Source organism: Vidua chalybeata, chromosome 4 (genome assembly GCF_026979565.1).
Source record: "Vidua chalybeata isolate OUT-0048 chromosome 4, bVidCha1 merged haplotype, whole genome shotgun sequence".
In the NCBI taxonomy this organism is placed as follows: Eukaryota; Metazoa; Chordata; class Aves; order Passeriformes; family Viduidae; genus Vidua; species Vidua chalybeata.
The window spans coordinates 68,951,812-68,965,652 of NC_071533.1; the positions used below are offsets into that span (position 1 = coordinate 68,951,812).

At 40.0% G+C, this 13,841-nt stretch overlaps 1 protein-coding gene across 18 annotated transcripts in view; it reads right to left on the reverse strand.

Moving 5' to 3' along the window:
* Nucleotides 1-13,841, reverse strand: part of CTNNA2 (catenin alpha 2) — a 459,487-nt gene that overhangs the window by 109,786 nt on the left and 335,860 nt on the right. For all 18 annotated transcript variants that reach the window (XR_008430399.1, XR_008430402.1, XR_008430400.1 and 15 more), the window contains one exon: nucleotides 5,602-5,682. Coding sequence is in view for 10 of the 18 variants with exons in the window: in XM_053940057.1 (XP_053796032.1) it covers nucleotides 5,602-5,682 (81 nt within the window). In the remaining 8 variants the exon portion in view is untranslated. The remainder of the gene's footprint in view (nucleotides 1-5,601; nucleotides 5,683-13,841) is intronic.

The window sequence follows — 13,841 nt, forward strand, 5'->3', positions numbered from 1 at the left end:
AGAAAGCCCTAAACAGACAGTACAAGGCCAGAGAAAGCAGAATTTTATTAATTCGGGTGTTCACAATTTTGGTTTTCAGTCCTGTGTCCACAAAATATGGATTCCTCAGAGGTTTGTAGGATGATATCTGGAAATGACAATCTGAGAAGAGGACATTTTTGATAAAAAAAAAAGTGCTGAAGTGGAATGTTTGGCCTCACAGTGGTGTGAAGAATTCTTTTTTCCACATTCAAAATCACCACCTTAGCTATTACCTGTATACAGCTACTAAGAGAATGCTGATATTTTTCTGCTTTTTGTGTATCCATCCAAAAGGTTGAGCTGGATTGTACCCAACAACACATAAAGGCCACAAAAATATAATCAGGTGGCAAAAATTGCATTTTGATACACCCAAATATGTTTGCTTTTTGCACACCCAAACTTAGATTTCTAACAGTAAAATAATGTCCATTAGGCATCTATTCCATTAAAGTGAAAACCCAAGATGTCAGAACTAAATGTTCAATAGTATTTAGCAAAATGCAATTGGTAATTCAGATATTTCAGGTCTTTTTACTCCACAGTTTCTAGGAATATATATTTTAATGAAGTTTTGTTGCCTAAAACTGCAAGGAGAAGCAGAAATCCCACATTAAGAAAAAATACAGTATTTTTAAATTTTTTTACTTTTTCTACTTTCAGATGAAATATGAAAATTTAAAACCTAGCAAAATTCTTTGAAACAAAGAAAAATCTCCTTGGCCATTGTAAAAATGAGGGTTTCATTTTTAACAATTATTCATGTGTAAATATTTGTATTTGCAATGCTAAGCTAAAAATAAATTAATAACTTTCAAAGTGAAAACTGGAAACTACTGGAAAAAATCCACACTAGACTTCTCAACAATCTCAGGCTTCTTTTTTTTATATATATATTTTTTTAATTTTAAAAATTAAATTTCTGGATCATTTTGGAAGTTTTCCAGTTTTTTTTAAGAAAATGATCATTTTCTGTGGAGAATTTATTTCATGCAGTATTTCTAAACAGCTTTATTAATAACATAAACATCAGTCTGTAGGAGTTGGATGAATACACCTTAACAGCTGTATGAAAGCATAATTTCCAGTATAAACTGAGAACTGGTGGTGAAAAAGAAATCTTATTTCTGTCCAATTCCTTCCACTTGGAGGCGCAGGAGCCTTGAATGGGCAAAAATGAAACAATCCAGGCAGGCTGCTGTAATGGCAGCACAGATGGGTGGTATTTAGGGCAAAACAAATGGTTTTGGTTATTCCACCTCGAGTGGCTCGTGCAGAACGAAGCAGCTCAGCTGTCAGCTGGAACAGGACACGGGGGTGGCAGCAGGGCCAGCAGGTGGGACAGCAGTGCTGGTGACAGTGACACCCCAGCAGTGCTGGTGACACCCCAGCAGTGCTGGTGACAGCGACAGCACAGCAGTGCTGGTGACAGTGACACCCCAGCAGTGCTGGTGACAGCGACAGCACAGCAGTGCTGGTGACACCCCAGCAGTGCTGGTGACAGCGACAGCACAGCAGTGCTGGTGACACCCCAGCAGTGCTGGTGACAGTGACACCCCAGCAGTGGTGGTGACACCCCAGCAGTGCTGGTGACAGCGACAGCACAGCAGTGCTGGTGACACCCCAGCAGTGCTGGTGACAGTGACACCCCAGCAGTGGTGGTGACACCCCAGCAGTGCTGGTGACAGTGACAGCACAGCAGTGCTGGTGACACCCCAGCAGTGCTGGTGACAGTGACACCCCAGCAGCTGCTGTTCTGCTCACGCAGCTCCAGGCTGAGCTGCACCTCCAGGTGCTGTGACCAAACCCTCTGGTGTGTCCTGCCTGCCTCTTTCTCTCTCTCAGTGTCACCCCAGAGCTGCGAGGCTCGAAATGTCAGCTGTTGGGGTTGCCTGTAGCATTTGAACTCTTGGGTTGGTGTTTCTCTTTCCTCCTATGGAGGAAAAACTAACAAAAGAATTGGAATCAACCAGCACTCACTGTTGGCCTGGCTTGCTGTACCACACAGGGAAAGATGCCTTTATTACCTTTTGGGTTTTGTCCTTTTTTTTTTTTTTTTTTTTTTTTAAACTACAGGCTTGCATACTAGTAGGAAAAAGAAATCCTCAATCTTGCCAATTGGCACAACTTCTTATCAGATCCAGTTCTTTCTCCAGCTTGTTCAAAATGAAAGGCTGATTCAGCCTGGAGAAGGGAAGGCTTCCAGATCTTCTAGCACCTTCCAGTGCCTAAAGGTACTACAAGAGAGCTGGACAGGGACTTTTGGAAAGGGCATGGAGTGACAGGACAGCAGGAATGGCTTTAAATTGACAGTGGGCAGGGTTACAGAATCACAGAAATTTTAGGGTTGGAAGGGACCTCTGGAGATCATCCAGTCCAACCCCCTGTCAAGGCAGTGTCACCTGGAGCAGGTGACACAGGAACGTGTCCAGGTGGGTTTGGAATGTCTCCAGAGAGGGAGACCCCACGGCCTCCCTGGGCAGCTGTTCCAGTGCTCTGCCACCCTCAACATAAAGTTCTTTGTCACATTGGGGAGAAGCTTCTTGTGTTTTGGTTTATGGCCATTAGTCCTTGTCCTGTCACTGGGCATCACTGGACACAGTCTGGCACCATCCTGTGATCCCTGCCTTGGAAATATTTGTATGGATTGATCTTCTCTTTTCCAGACTAAACAAGCCCAATTTCTACACTATCTCCTCATGAGGGGGATGCTCCAGACCCTTCATCATCCTTGTGGCCTCTGCTGGACCTTCTCCAGTAGCTCCTTGTTTAAATTGTACAAAGGAGCCTGGGTTAGATTTTAGGAAGGAATTGTTCCCTGGGTGGGCAGGCCCTGGCACAGGGTGCCCAGAGAAGCTGTGGCTGCCCCTGGATCTCTGGAACTGTCCAAGGCCAGGCTGGACAGAGCTTGGAGCAACCTGGGACAGTGGAAGGTGTCCCTGTCCATGGCAGGGTGTTGGAATCACCCTGTGATTCCATGAAAATCCAGAGAGGAATGGCAGCAGGAAGCCATGAGCTGGTGAGGTGTGTCTGCTTCCAAGAACTTGCTCAGTCTGACTTAGCTTGATGTTCTTGCTGGCAGTTTTTAATAAGGCATATAATTAGATCTCCAAAATAGTTTCCCAATTCCCAGGAGAGTTGAAATGATAAGTTTAAAAGAGGTAACTCCATCAGAATAAGAAATATTGAAGTGACTGTGAATTGTGAGGTGGAATTTTAGCACCGTGTGTTCCATCCACAATCATGTCCCATGTCTGCATGTTATGCAGATAATGAAATCAAATCTCAGAAATAAAGAGCTAAGTGACCTGGGGAGAAAATGAAATATCAGTCTTAGATGAGTGAATACTGAAGACTTGCAAGGGAGCCTGACTACCAATTGGAAAAGAAAAAAAAAATTCTATCTATTTATCTATATTTGTATTTTTCATCACCAAAGCGCCTCTGTAGGTTATTTTATGGTGTTCACATTAAACATCCAAAGTCTGAAAAGCAAGCTTAGAAAGGGATTCATTAAGACAAAAGGCATGATGATATTCAAAGTTGGTTGTCTCTCCAATGATTTTTCCCAGAATAGAAAGACTGAAACAGCAGGACTCTGTAACCTCCACTGCAGCTCATTTCTCTGAATCTTCAGGCTTCTCTCCCCAGCCATCAAAGCAAGCCCTCAGTGACACCCTCACATTCTGGAATTTAGCAGGCAGGTCTGGGCAGCCACACACAGGTACTCTGCTGATTATATTAATGTGATGAAGCAGAACACTGATCATGATTCTGAAGGATTATGATTTACAGTCAGAATGCACATTGTTGAAAGCAGACTACATCTTCCTCTATGTTTGTGCAAAACCCAGCACAATTATGATTTAATCTTGATTAGTTTACTAGCAACTGCCACAATTTAATAAACATTATACCTACGTGATTAACTTCCATAAATACCAGAAACTGTACTAAAAGCTTCATATCCAAGCAGGAAAATACAATATCTGTGCTTCACTTTTCCCACATCCAGAGTTCCAACCTCTCTGAGGCTGAACATTGCAGAAGGGTGAATACACATGAGAAGCACACAGCTTATTAAAGACAGGTGCCATTTTTATATCACGTTTCAGAGTAAATTTGGCTTTAGGGATGAGTAATTCAGGCAACTGCTGAGAGCCTCACACAGAACTCACTCATGTGTTAGTCTGCTACTTCGTTGAAGCAGTGAGAACAGAGGTGGGAGGCAACACATGGTCCCAGCTCCACTGCAGAGCCGAGGATCCCACAAATTTGGAGGTCAGAACAGCAGAGATCTCTCTTCTGTCATTAGCTGAGCAGCAGATGTGATGCCAGGCTTTATATAGGAGACTCAGTGATTCATATTGTCTGTAGGTCCACTGCAATGGGTTTGTTATTTGGCAAAATAAGCTCTGAGAAGATCTTCAAACACGTCTGCTAAAGGTTAAGAAGGAAGAGCTGAAATGAGCTGAGTTTTAGCAGTGCAGAGCACGGATTTCAAAATGCCTACAGGGGCCACTCTTTCCAAAACAATCGTGCTGCAAATAGGGGCTTGAAGATACATTTAAATCTTTACTTGGTTTGGCAGGCTTTCTGGATTTGGGATCATTTTCACAGAGGCCAGGTAGAATTATTATTATTATTATTATTATTATTATTATTATTATTATTATTATTATTATTATTGTTAAATTTGTATTAAAAAATGCAGATTTGGGATCATCTCAAAGGCAGAAAAAAGAGCTAAAAAGAGGCAATCTGTCCTGCCTTAACTTGAGGTTGTAAACAGAAACCTCTCCCTTTTGGTTGCCAATTCCTTTCACTTCTTTTCCATCTCAAGCTTTTTGAATTAATCTTTCTTTCTTATCACAAAACACAATGATAAATGTAACAGAAGAAAGCCAAAATTTATGGTTTAAACTAGGTTTTGCAGTTATTTATAAAATCATAGGATAGCTTGGGTTAGAAGGGGCATTTAAAGGTCATCTGGTTCACTTCCCTGTGCCTCGGGCAGGGCCATCCTCAACAAGGTCACGTTGCTCAGACCCATCCAACCTGGCCTTGAGTGCTTGCAGGGATGGGACATCCACCTCTCTGGCCAAATTGTTATTTATTATGACTTTCTGCATCTTCACAGGATCTTTATTTAATACAGCACCTTGTAAGTTCTTGATAATATTTTACTCTTACAATTTTGCCTTTTCATATTCTGCTCATCTTTCCTGTTACTCCAGCGAGAGTATTCAAATAAAACACAAATAAGCACATATGCCAGTGTTTTTATGACTGGGGTTTTTGAGCTGCCAAGGCAGGGAAGGTCTGGACAATCTGCCTCCCCTCCCACATGGAAAGACCATTGGGGGTTGCATTTGGAATGTATTTCCTTCTCCTTTTTTTTTTTTTTTTTTTTTGTCACAGGAAATGCTGCTACTTTGCTTAATGTCATGTGCAATGTAGGGCCATATCTAAATGAGGACACCAATTTTTTACACCTCCTCATGTGGCAAAACCAGCCTCAAGTTGGAAAGCAATGATTTCCTTGGAAAATCAGGAAACATTATCAAAGGCAGGGCTTACCTGTCTCCGAAGGTCTCGTGTCTTCTTGGTCATCTTGTCAATGGCAATGTTGAGTGGGTCTCCCTTCTCCTTCCTTCCAGTCTGTTAAAAACCCAAAATTTTAGAGTTAGAGAAAAATCCTCTAGGCAACATAAACTTTAAAAAAAATAGTAAGGATTCATCAAAGGAAATTATTGCAGCTTTTTTGTTTGCTACCATCAAGTTGTTATTTCCAAAGTAATGTTTTCAACGTGTTTATGTGCAGGAGGCACAGAAGATTATTTTAGAACAATCCAAAAGTGATAAGAACAAAGATTAAGGTGACTCACCGGAGAGTTCAGAACTTTTCCACCAATAAATTATGTGCATATATTATAGCTAATACTCCAAAAAATCTGGCAAGACCTTTCACTATAAAATGAATATTAAGAGTTTCTAATCTCCATCCTGCCAAGCACTGGGAATGTTAAACATGATAATAAGCAGCAACACAGCTTGAGGACAGAAGGAAAATGGTCCCTATGCCTGTAACAGGAATCATATTGGCAGACATTAGGTTCAGTATAAAGAAGAATTCCACTTAAAACACTTTCCTGCAGGAAGTCTCAAAGCAAAACTCCTCACGAAGATTAAAAAGGGGGAAAAAAGCCTTTTGTGTCTCATAACCAATGGGGGGAAAATATGGTTTTCAGGTTCAATGGCACAAAAAGCATTAAGTGACTTCGTTAGCTGTATTACCTTTCTCTTAAGAGAAAACTACTTCTCTAAAGATTTGTCACATCTTTTGCACATTGAACACTGTTTGAAAGCTTTTCATCAAGAATCAAAATGATCTTCCATTCTTTCTGGCAGTACTCTTTCCTTCCCAAGGCTGTTTTCAAATGCTTCTATTTAGAATTGTTCCTTGCATATGATTAAGAGCGATTTTCTCTCTCCAGCTGAGCATAATAGCACACGTTTCTGGGAGCTATTGAGAAGTCACTTTTGGGGTGGGATGGGGATTAAAAACCCTTTCAATGATACCCTCTCACATGTACAGCACTGTTATCAGCCCTACATTGGCAAGAGGCCTCTGTTCCAGTCTTTGCTTTAGGCATTCATTCCAGAGAACGCCTGCTTTCTGTTATTGCCTGTAATTCTAATTATGACACGAGGCCAAAGCTTTTATGATCATTTAAAAATCTGTAAAACCCATCTCCTTTTTTTATTTAGAAATTCAAACATAACAATATCAAGTGCCACCAGAATTTAATACAAAACATAAATTTACCTCTTAAGTTTTCTAAAAAGGATCCATTACAAATTCTGGAATTAATCACACAAATTGACACCAGAAAACAGAGAGAGAAAGCATTTGCTATCACACAAGAGGAGGCATCTGTGTCACCCGCTGATATTTTTATCTCACTTTTCTTGTGTTCATCCTTTTGACTGAGTTCTTCTGGTCCCCAGCTGAAGAACCACATCTCTTTAGCCTGAGCAATGTCAGCACAGGCTTTTGGGTTTAGATGTCCCAAATTCAGTCCCTGGTATTTTGTTCAAGACAGCAGGTGTCATAGGTGCACACAATCAAGGCCGGTTTTCAAGCTGAAATTTCACAATAAAGCTGAGGCAGGAAAGTTTGGTTCAGGAAGCCTCTCCTGACTGTTGGAATAGTACAGCAGGGACTGCCAGATGAGCCAGTCTCAGCCAGGTTCTAGTTTGTTAAACTACAGAGTTATAGTCTAAGAAAACTTAGAAAAAAAGAAAATTATTCCAGCTGTGTGCTGTGCCGTTGCTGAACCAGGTTTCCTTGGTGACATTCATGTTCTGGATGCTTTATTTTCCCTGTCAAATAATTCAATTTATCTAATATTCTTCAAATTCTTCTCTTTCTTATCATTATTAAGCTTTAATGGACCAGCTTAGGAAGATCCATAACCACAGAAGATATGCTAAGACTTTTTTTTTTTTTTTTTTTTTTTAGGGCAAAGATAACCTTTGTTTGGCACTTTTTCTTTCCTCATTTTAATAAAATCAGGGAATAATTTGCTAAACAGGCTAAAATTCCTGTGAGTATTAACGCAATGTGAATAATCCAAGAGCAAACACCAAGACACTTAAGACTAAACAGGGACGGTATTTTGCAGGTCTCAAATAAAACAAGTGGTTCACAATTCCTCTTCACTTCTCTCATGCAGGGCAGATGTATTTTGTATTCACCACCAACATGGTGAGGTCAAGCAATTAATGCTTGGCACCCATTTAGGGGTCAGAAAGTTGTCCTTGAGCAGGAACTTGGGAATCCTTCCAGGGCAGTCAGCTATGGGATACAGTGACACTAAATAAATTAAGCATTTGATGAACTGCACCATTTAGAGGAAATAGCTCCTGGGCATTGGAAAAAAAAGTAGAAATTTTGAGAGTGACATCAAAGTTTGTAATTTAGGTTCCTAATCTGGGTGTGTCTCATAGGTGGAAACTCTCACTGAGAGCAGGCCCATGGCAGCCTAAATCCAGCACCCTGCCTAAGCTTCCCTTCAAATCCATCCAGTAACTTTTTGACTCCAGTTTTAAATAAACAGTATTTATATAAACAGTGGCCCTTAAGGTACATCCCATTGTGAAACACAAAACAACTGGGAACCCTTCTGTGACCCTTAGGCCACACAACACAAACTGTCCATATCCATCTGGCCAGTCCCTTGTCCCTCCAAAGCAGAGCAAAGCCTGTTCCACATTGCTGCGTGCAATTGCCCAAATTGTGCCTCAGTGCTGCCTGAGATGCTAAATGGCATGTGCTGGAAAACTAAACCAAAACAAGAGATCCAGTTGAGCTCTCTCAATGGCAGTATTTTATTAACTCACACAAATACCCCTGAAGTCTCCCATTCTGCACCATTTTTACTTATCCAGGAATTTTAACTGACCTTCACCTGTTACTTATAAAATGGCCTGTATACAAACCCCCATTTATTCTGTATACAAACCCCCTTCTTTACCATATGATTTCAAAGAAATTTGTTTAGTAAATCACGTTATTGAAAAATAACTAGCATGGCATGTGATGTTACATAGCTTCAGGCAGGTCTGTCAAACACCATCTGCTCTGTGCTGAAAATATAAGTTTATTAAAGTTTATTTATTTAAGTCCTTAAATACTCTTATTTTATTGTTGCTCTGTGATAAATTTTTGGCCTTCATTCCTAGAAGGGATAGAAAGGAATTTATTGGTTTCTTTCCTGAAAAAAAGAAAAAGCTTGGTATTGAGCCATTTGCCATTTCTCTGTTAATCTTTTTCTGCAAAGGGAAGAAAGATACTTTGGGATGAAAAGGAAGTAAAAATTGCTGCTGGCATTGGGTTAAGAGGAGGAGGAGAAATGCACAGAATTCCTTGAATGCCAAAATATCTGTATTCAAGTTCCTATGGACAGAATTACATCCATTCATAGTGTAATGAGGAGAACTTTGCAACAGGAGAATGTATTAATCAATTCCCTGATTTCTTGTGACCATTACCAGCAGTTGCATACTGCTTGTACTCGAGATATTTTCAAACAATTTTCTCAGTCTGAGTTGCTTCCATTCTAATTTCCTTAGAGCTTTTCCCTGCCCATCTGATTTATTCTCAGTTCAGGATGAGCTAATTCCCACAGGCTCTGACCAGGGGCTGTGCTGGCTGCAGACTCCCCCAGGTCAGGAGAGGATCTTCCACTGCATTTCTACCTCAAGGCTGCAGTTCCCCCCCCCAGGTCACTCAATGTCAGATCCAGCTCCCTGAATATAATATTCAAGTGTTTTTAAGCCTGATTTGCCACCTGACATGAGAAGTTGTGTAGTTTCTCAACACATCCATGTCTGGTAAGTGGGAGAAATCAAGGTACTGACTGTTCTACTATTACTTCAGAAAATGCCTAGAGTCTCAACCAGTGTCCACAGTGTTACCTGAACAATAAAGACAGAACACAGGCATTTATATCAAACAAAGTCTGAAAAGTCTTACAAGTAAAACTGCATTTGTTTATATAGGGAATTTCACCTTCCTTTGGTTAGGAAATTAAATCAAATAAGAACAAAATGCACTTAAGGATGGTGAGAAAGTTCAGCATCTGCTGAATGCTAGAAAGATCTCTGCTAAGATATAGCACTAGTTTTCCTTTTTACAAAGACCTTTTCCTCTCCTTCCATTTTTCCTTTTTACACTTTAAACTGTTAGAGTAAAATATTAAACTCCCAAAATATGTATCACAACTATTAAGGACATTTACATCCCACGATTTGCTCATTACAGAACTCTTTTGATCAGCATGAGGTACTTAACAGGACATTTTTCTAACCCTAGAGAATATCACAGAACCAAGACAAAGACAGTCAGGCCAATCAGCCCAGAGACTCAGTGCATTTTAGATGAGATATGTTCAACCTTGAAAGAAGATGCTCCAGAGTGGAACTGTGTTGTTGGTTTTTAATAATTCCAGATACCAATAATGAGGAAATTGCAGAGATCAAATTTCAGCCCATGAAACAGATGAAATTATTACTAGCAAAATCATTATGATAAAGACAAGTGTTATTGTAATTAATATCCTTGCATGGAAAAGTTCGGATCACTTAGAGATGTTGGAGAAGCAAAGCCAATACTTTGAGCATGTTATTATAAAAAAATGCCAAATGAACAATGCTGACAATGGTAACCAATAAAAGAAGGGAATGGAGTGCCAAGAAATACACAAAAAGTGGGGCAGCTGCAGGCTACAAAATAATGTCACAGACAAAACCCCAATGTGTATCAAAACTAAAGGAGTGATTGTTAGAGAACACTACTTTCCTTTAAAGTTCATAATTTAGGTGCTCAGGGTTTCAATTAAACAGTAACAATATTAATAACAATAATCTATGTAAGATGTTTTGGACCCACCATTTTCAGACATTCCTCTTTTTTCTCTGCTGCTCCAGATGTAAGCCAAAATATCTGGCAGAGCTCAATCTCCTCAAACATCAAGTGTTGCATGTCCAAGACACCCTCACTACTGTTTCAAGTAATTTAGCCTCCAGGAGACAGCTGGAAAGATTATCTATTGATCCAAAAGCTACCAAACACTGATCTATTTTTATATTTTCATCATCCCCTAGGTAGAGGGCTCCATTATTTACAGGTTATTCAGAACTTCAACATCACAATGTTTTATTAAGGCGTAAATTGCTGCCCAAAAATGTATCTGTCCTAATATTTTATTTTAAATGTTGAACATCACTCCTTTAAAACTATGCCAATGTTCAATAGCCCTTTTAAAAGTGATGAAGAGAAGCTTAGTACTAAAAGAAAAAAACATTTTGAACAACAGGCATTGGCTGCATCAGTGCTTTTAAGCAGAAATCCAGGTTTAAACATACCAATACGTCGTCCCCTTCTGATAGAAGACAATTTATTTTGGGTCAGGAAAAGGCTAAACAATATATTTCAGGAGAAGTAGAGACTAAATTTCACTGGAAGTTGAAAATTCCAGCAATTTTCTATGGAGATGGGTCAGGAAAATAAGTTTAACAAAATCTGTGTGGTTCCTCTAGAGATGAGCTGAAGAAGACTTCTTAAAATAATAAGTTTAAGGAAAGATTGAGTGTTAAGAAGTCTCTTGGGAGTGTGGTATGAACGTGAATTACTGTTGTACTCAGATCAGTGATTTTATTGTATTTTTAACCATATAAATTATTTTGGTTTTAGAATTTATTCTAAGGAACTGCATTGGGGGTTCTGCAGTCACCCAATCTCCAGCTTCAATTTTGCTATAGAAACCCCTCCTGGGGAACTAAAATTTGTACGTTCCCATGTCCTCTTAATAATTCATTTATTTAGTCAGGAGAAAGAAAAAAAATATAATTTTGTACAAAAAAAGGTTGTGTAGTAAGGTCTTTAGAGCTTTGTTTATGTGGTTGCAAAGGAGAAAGGCTGAGTCATCACAGAGAAAGGAAAAGACAGAAATAATGGAATCACAGAATGGTTTGGGTGGGGACATTAAAGTCCATCTCATCCCACTCCCCCTGCCATGGGCAGGGACACCTTCCACCAGCCCAGGGTGCTCCAAGCCCCATCTCAGCCTGGCCTTGGGCACTTCCAGAGATCCAGGGGCAGCCCCAGCTTCTCTGGGCACCCTGTGCCAGGGCCTCCCCACCCTCACAGGGAACAATTTCATCCTAATATCTGGTTAAACCTGCTCTCTGCCAGAGTGAGGCCATTCCTCAATGTCCTGTCACTCCATCACTTGGAAATATTCTCTCTCCTTTTTCCCTGCAGGTTCCCTTCAGGCACTGGAAGGCCACAATGAGGTCACCCCAAAACTTTGTCTTCTCCAGGGTGAACAATCCCAAATCTCTCGGCCTTTTCCCCCAGCAGAGCTGCTCCATCCCTCTGATCATCCTGGTGCCTCCTCTGGACTTGACCCAGCATCTCCCTCCTGTACTGGGTCAGCTCTGCAGGTGGGGTCTCACCTGAGGGGGCAGAGGGGCAGAATCCCCCCTTTCCTGCTGCCCACCCTGCTGTGGATGCAGAGAAATCCCATCTAGGTCAGGACGTGGCTGCTTTGCAACAGAACACTGAATTACAGCCCCTTCCTTCCACAGAAATGCTCAGTTTTAGAATGCCACTCACTAAATAATCTGCTCATAAATGTATGATACAGGCTATAAGTTCTCCTTAAATAAAACAATTGCTCTCAGCAGTGTTTAATTACCTTGTGACCAGCGAGTCTATCTGGTTCCAGGGTAGCATGAATAATTACAACTATGGAGAAACCCGGGGAAGCCACCTCCTTGCAATCTCAGATAGTAAATAAAGTCAATAAAATTAAAATGAACCATGAGCTGGACACAGTATCAGTACCTGGGGTGTGCAAATCTTATCCTTGGCCTGCATCCAAGCAAGTTTTATCTAGGTCTGTACATAATTAAAACTAAGTATGTAATAAAGAAATAATAAAAATTGTACCCATTAATGGTTGAAGAACATTCTCTTGTTATATTTTATGAATGTTTTTTAATGCAGGCCACATCACCACAATATCTGAATGCCTTCAGGTGGTGAATTGATTAATTAAATGGTTTGTTTAATATCAGCCATGTGCAGTTTCTTCTTTTAACCTCTCCAAAGTGGGAAAACTTGTGTGTAGGGGAGTATTTTATTTTGGTTTGTCTCATTATTTTTCTTGTTTTGCATAATTCACTTTTGTAGCTACTTCTTGTCTTTTGGCAATAACCAAAGAGTTCCAGAAACATCATCAGTGGCAGCAGTTGGATTTGAAACACCAGTTAGGATTAGGGCTTGATCATACTGGTTCCCAGGTGGCAGCTGCTATTATTGACTGATATTTACCCATAATCATGTACTGGCATCTAAGCTTAAAAAAAAAAAAAAAAAAAAAAAAAAAAAGAACTGGCTGAAGAATTTACATTTAAAATTATTAGAGGCTGCATGAAATGGAGAACTTTTTCACTCTTGAGAATGAAGGCAGCAATGTTTTGGGTTTGGTGATTTTTTTTTTTTTTTTTCATTTGTAGAGGATACACTGAATAGTTCTGAAATTCTGTGTATTTTTGAACAGGGTTTCCAACATCACTGTGGTGAGGACGTATTCCTGCTTTTCTACATACTAGCCAAGACTGGATTTTACAGCATTCTGAGGCATTGAAAATTCAGAAAAGGCATCTGGTGGGGCCTTCCTAAGTGACAAAGCTTGTGTAACTTCCAAATCTCATTGACTTTTCATCTCATAAAATACATGCATTGTTTGGAGGGTTTTTTTTGACAAGGGGTGAAAGCCATGCAGCAATATTAAATTCTTCCCCCTGGCAAGAATATCCTGCCATCATTAAAGAGGTGTGCCATTTAATCAAATTCAGATTACAATGTTGCACACTCTGTCATTTTCAGGAAGCAGTGATAGTGCTCAGGGTAGGACCACCCCATTTCATTTTACCATTCTGAAATACTGAATCAAATCTAGTTATTTTAGCTCCTTCTATATTCAAGATATAGTGACAGGCATTTTTAGAGCACCCATCTGTCTTGCATATTTATTTTAATACAGAGTACTTATCATCACAGGGGATTGCTTCTCTTCATTGACAGTGGAGGGGAGCTTGAAGTACTTGATGATTAATTCTTAAAAGAATACTGATTTACATGAGATTTACATGCCTATTTAATAGCTGCAATGAGTGTCCAGCCCTCCTAAGGATCAGGCTGGAGATTGTATTTTGGACAAATGTGTGATTTGCATTATTTTCTT